The following is a 3,456-nucleotide window of genomic DNA, read 5'->3' as shown; positions in this document are numbered from 1 at the left end:
GATAAGCTTCATGTCATATGCATCTCCCTTAATTTTTTGTTGGGATAGGCGCCCAATGGCCCGCACGTGAGCGATAACCTTCTCCTGCCTTTTCGGTTCTTATCGGAAGGACATCAGGCCCGGGCCGGTATGGATATGTTGCACGGATTTGGTGATTACGTGATTACGTGTCCTGCTCGCCCCGCAGGACTCTCTTCGCGTGACCTGCGGGAAGGTCAAGGACAGGGGGCTATGACCGCCGAACAACAAGTGCAAAAGGGGTGTGTGGGAGTGTGGGAGAGGGGGGAGGAAGTAACGACAACGACACTGTGGTGCCGACGAACTCACGACTTTTGTCCCGCAGGTCGATGCGGGCACCGGGTCGACGTCGTCCTTCCACGCGCTGCTGGAGGACAGCGTGCGCATCGCGGAGGGGCTGCGCGCCAAGAAGCTGAGTCCCGGACATGTGGTGGCCGTGTGCAGCACCGCCGTCGCGGACCTCTACCCCGCCGTGCTGGGCGCGGTCTGGGCCGGGCTCACCGTGATGCCCACCGACCCCGAGGCTTCGCCGAGTAAGTTCGCCCCGGTTCATCCGGAACGCAACAAGTAAGCCGGAGTCGGGAGCCGGGTTGCTGCTGTGCAGATCACTACAGGCCATACTCCAAGCGCTGGCGCGGCGGCACGGGGTATCGCCCACACAGGGCGAAGGGAGTTGTTTTCATGCCGAGTAATACACCTGTCCGGGTTGCAGGTGACCTGAAGGCTCAGCTACAGGTGTGCAAGCCCAGGGCGGTCTTCGCCGAGCCGCGCACGCTCGCCAAGGTCCACGACGCGCTGCAGGGCGCGCCGAGGCAGGTGCCCGTCATCGTGCTAAACCAGGACGACGTGCCGGCCAAGCTGGTCCGCGCGGGCGACGTGGCCTACGAGGACCTGCTGCGCGCCGTGCCCACCGCCACCGCGGACCTCTTCACCCCGCCGGTGATCGCGCGCCTCGACGACCACGTGCCCTTCATTCTGGCCGGGCTGGGCGCGGCCGGCCGGGCGCACTACGCCATGATGTCCAACAAGCGCGCCTTCGTGCTGCTGGACCAGTTCCGCGAGCCGCTGCCGGACACGCCTGGCGTCGTGTTCATGTCCTCGCGGCCGCTGTCCTGCCTCGCGGGGATCTTCTCGCTGCTGCGCTGCTGCTGGGCAGGGCACACGGTGGTCACCCTTAACGACCAGGTGAGCTGGCCGGGCGGTGGCGCTTACAGGAGCGATCCCTATACCCTAGCTTGACACGACGTTCCACTGGCCCACCAGGAGCCGCTCAGCATCCTCGCGGCGCTGGAGAAGAACGCCGTGTCGCACTGGCTAGCGCAGCCAGGACCCGTGCGCGCCGTGGCCGACCACGCCTCGCTGCCCAAGTTCAACCTCAAGACGCTGACGGCCGTGTTGTTGGACGGCGACGCGATGCCCGCCGACACGCACGTGCGCACGCAGCAGGCCCTAGCCGTGCGCCTGCAGGCCGTGTACTGCGTGCCCGAGGCGGGCATGCTGCTCTTCAACCGGGACGCCAAACCCGGCTCCGTCGGCAAGGTCTGCCCCGGCATCCGACTCAAGGTGGTGGACTCCATCTCGGAGGAGGACCTGGAGGCGGGCGAGTGCGGTGAGCTGCGCTCCAAGGGCAGCACGTCGCTGAAGGGGTACGTCGGAGACCCCGAGGCCACGGCCGCCCTCTTCGACGAGCGGGGCTGGTTCTGCACAGGTGACGGGATGAAGTACGACGACGAGGGCTACTTCTACTTGGTGGAGAAACTGAGCGAGAACATCCAGTGCGCCGGCAAAGCGGTGAGCCTCCTGTCCAGCCTTCCAGGTTTACACTTACACCTGACGTACATCACCACTCACTCATTCGTTCTAAAATTATGTTGTCCGTTGCAGATCCCCGCCAAGGAGCTCGAGGACGTCATCCGCACTCACCCCGGCGTCCGCGATGTCGCAGTCCTGGGCCGCCCTGATCCGGACGACGGCGAGGTGCCCATGGCCTTTGTGGTGCTGGAGCCGTCCGTGACGGCCAGCAAGCAGGAGATCATCCAGCTCGTGAAAGGTGAGTGAGTGTGTAGCAGCATTGACCGAGGTCAGGGGAGGGCGGTCGGGTCGGCCACCCACCCTTGGCGCAGCGCAACCTGACTGTCCTGTCGCTCCACCCGCAGACAAGCTCCCCGAGACCAAACAGCTGCGCGGAGGCGTCGAGTTCCTAGACGCCCTCCCGCGAACGACTTCCGGCAAGCTGTCCGGACGCCAGCTCCGCGACCGAATGCCGCGCAGGTCCGTGGTCGGCAGCCTCCTGATGTAGACGCGGGAGCCGCGCGAGGCAAACGTCGCTCACTTCCCCAAAAGGTCGTCCACGTCCGGCGAGTGACTCGCCGGCCAACCCCAGCGGCGCCTCTTGGAATGGTCTACTCTACTCTACACATAATTTATACGCCTTTCCGATCGGACGGACAAAGGAGTCTCGAGACCAGGACCAGGACCTGATCCGTGCCCGGTGGGAAGGACAGGAATAGGCGCTGTCCAGCTGAGGTCCGGCTGGACCGTGCTTCCCATGATGTACATGTCTGTCATATTTCATTATGAGTTAGATTTGCTTGTATTAAATTTTTCTTCACATTGACCCGAAAAAGGGGTTTGCAACGGAGAGTCGTGTTATTGTGTGTCCAAGTAGGCCGAGGGGAGAGGGTCGTGCGGGCCGCCGGGGATGGGGTGGAAAAGGGAGGGGGAGCGGGAGAGGGCGGGAAGCGCGCCTGGCGCGCTGGGCTGGGAGTTGAAGTGTTAGGAGCCCTTCAATTCATTTCGCGAGGCTTAAATGTCAACAATCCAATCTAGCTGATATTTCGCAAAAAAAAAAAAAGACCAACAACAGCACTGCAGGAGCGTTTTAATAAGGTCAAATTGGCAGTATTGCCACACAGTGCTGTGGTACGCAACAGAAGGACGGGGTGGGGGTGAGGGAGGATAAGGGTGAGGCGCGGCCCGCGGCCGTCGCCCAACGGAGCGGTATATCCGACGTATGGAGTCCTTTGCAGAGTCACCTCATCCACGTTTATCTCAAATTTAATTTCGAATAGCTGCGTCCGCGAAAAGTGGAAGCAAATAAGGAATCGGCATGAGCCCGAAGGAAAGAAAACCACGGAAGAAAGGCGTGAAGCAAAAGTATGCTTTTTGTTATTTCGCTTGTCGATGTTGTCACTGGTCTTCTCCAACCCTCCCGCCCGCCCCTTTTGTTCCCCCTGCCCGTCGCACAAATTGGGCGGAGCGTGGTGGCCAATGGGTCGGCGTGGCGCGGTGCGGTGCGGCGATAAAACAGCGAGAGGCACCGCCGGGTCCGCTGCTGGGCGAGGCAGGGGCGCCGCCGGGATAGAGGTGGGCGTGATGCGGCGGCCGTAATGATAAACACCTCGCGCCATCCGTTCTATCCGGTCCGGATAAACAGTG

The 3,456-nt window shown here is 62.3% G+C and overlaps 1 protein-coding gene across 1 annotated transcript; it reads left to right on the top strand.

Annotated features, from left to right (window-relative positions):
* Nucleotides 1–343: 343 nt before the first annotated feature.
* LOC113203178 (uncharacterized) lies at nt 344–2,659 on the top strand (the record flags this gene model as incomplete). The annotated part of the gene is given in 5 exon segments (XM_052275769.1): nt 344–551; nt 731–1,203; nt 1,282–1,809; nt 1,903–2,068; nt 2,175–2,659. Coding segments are annotated over 5 exon segments (1,338 nt in total). The 3' UTR covers nt 2,318–2,659.
* Between the last annotated feature and the right edge of the window lie 797 nt (nt 2,660–3,456).

Source organism: Frankliniella occidentalis, unplaced genomic scaffold (genome assembly GCF_000697945.3).
Source record: "Frankliniella occidentalis isolate FOCC.00 unplaced genomic scaffold, Focc_3.1 Scaffold906, whole genome shotgun sequence".
NCBI lineage: Eukaryota > Metazoa > Arthropoda > Insecta > Thysanoptera > Thripidae > Frankliniella > Frankliniella occidentalis.
This window is presented reverse-complemented; position numbering and strand designations above follow the sequence as displayed.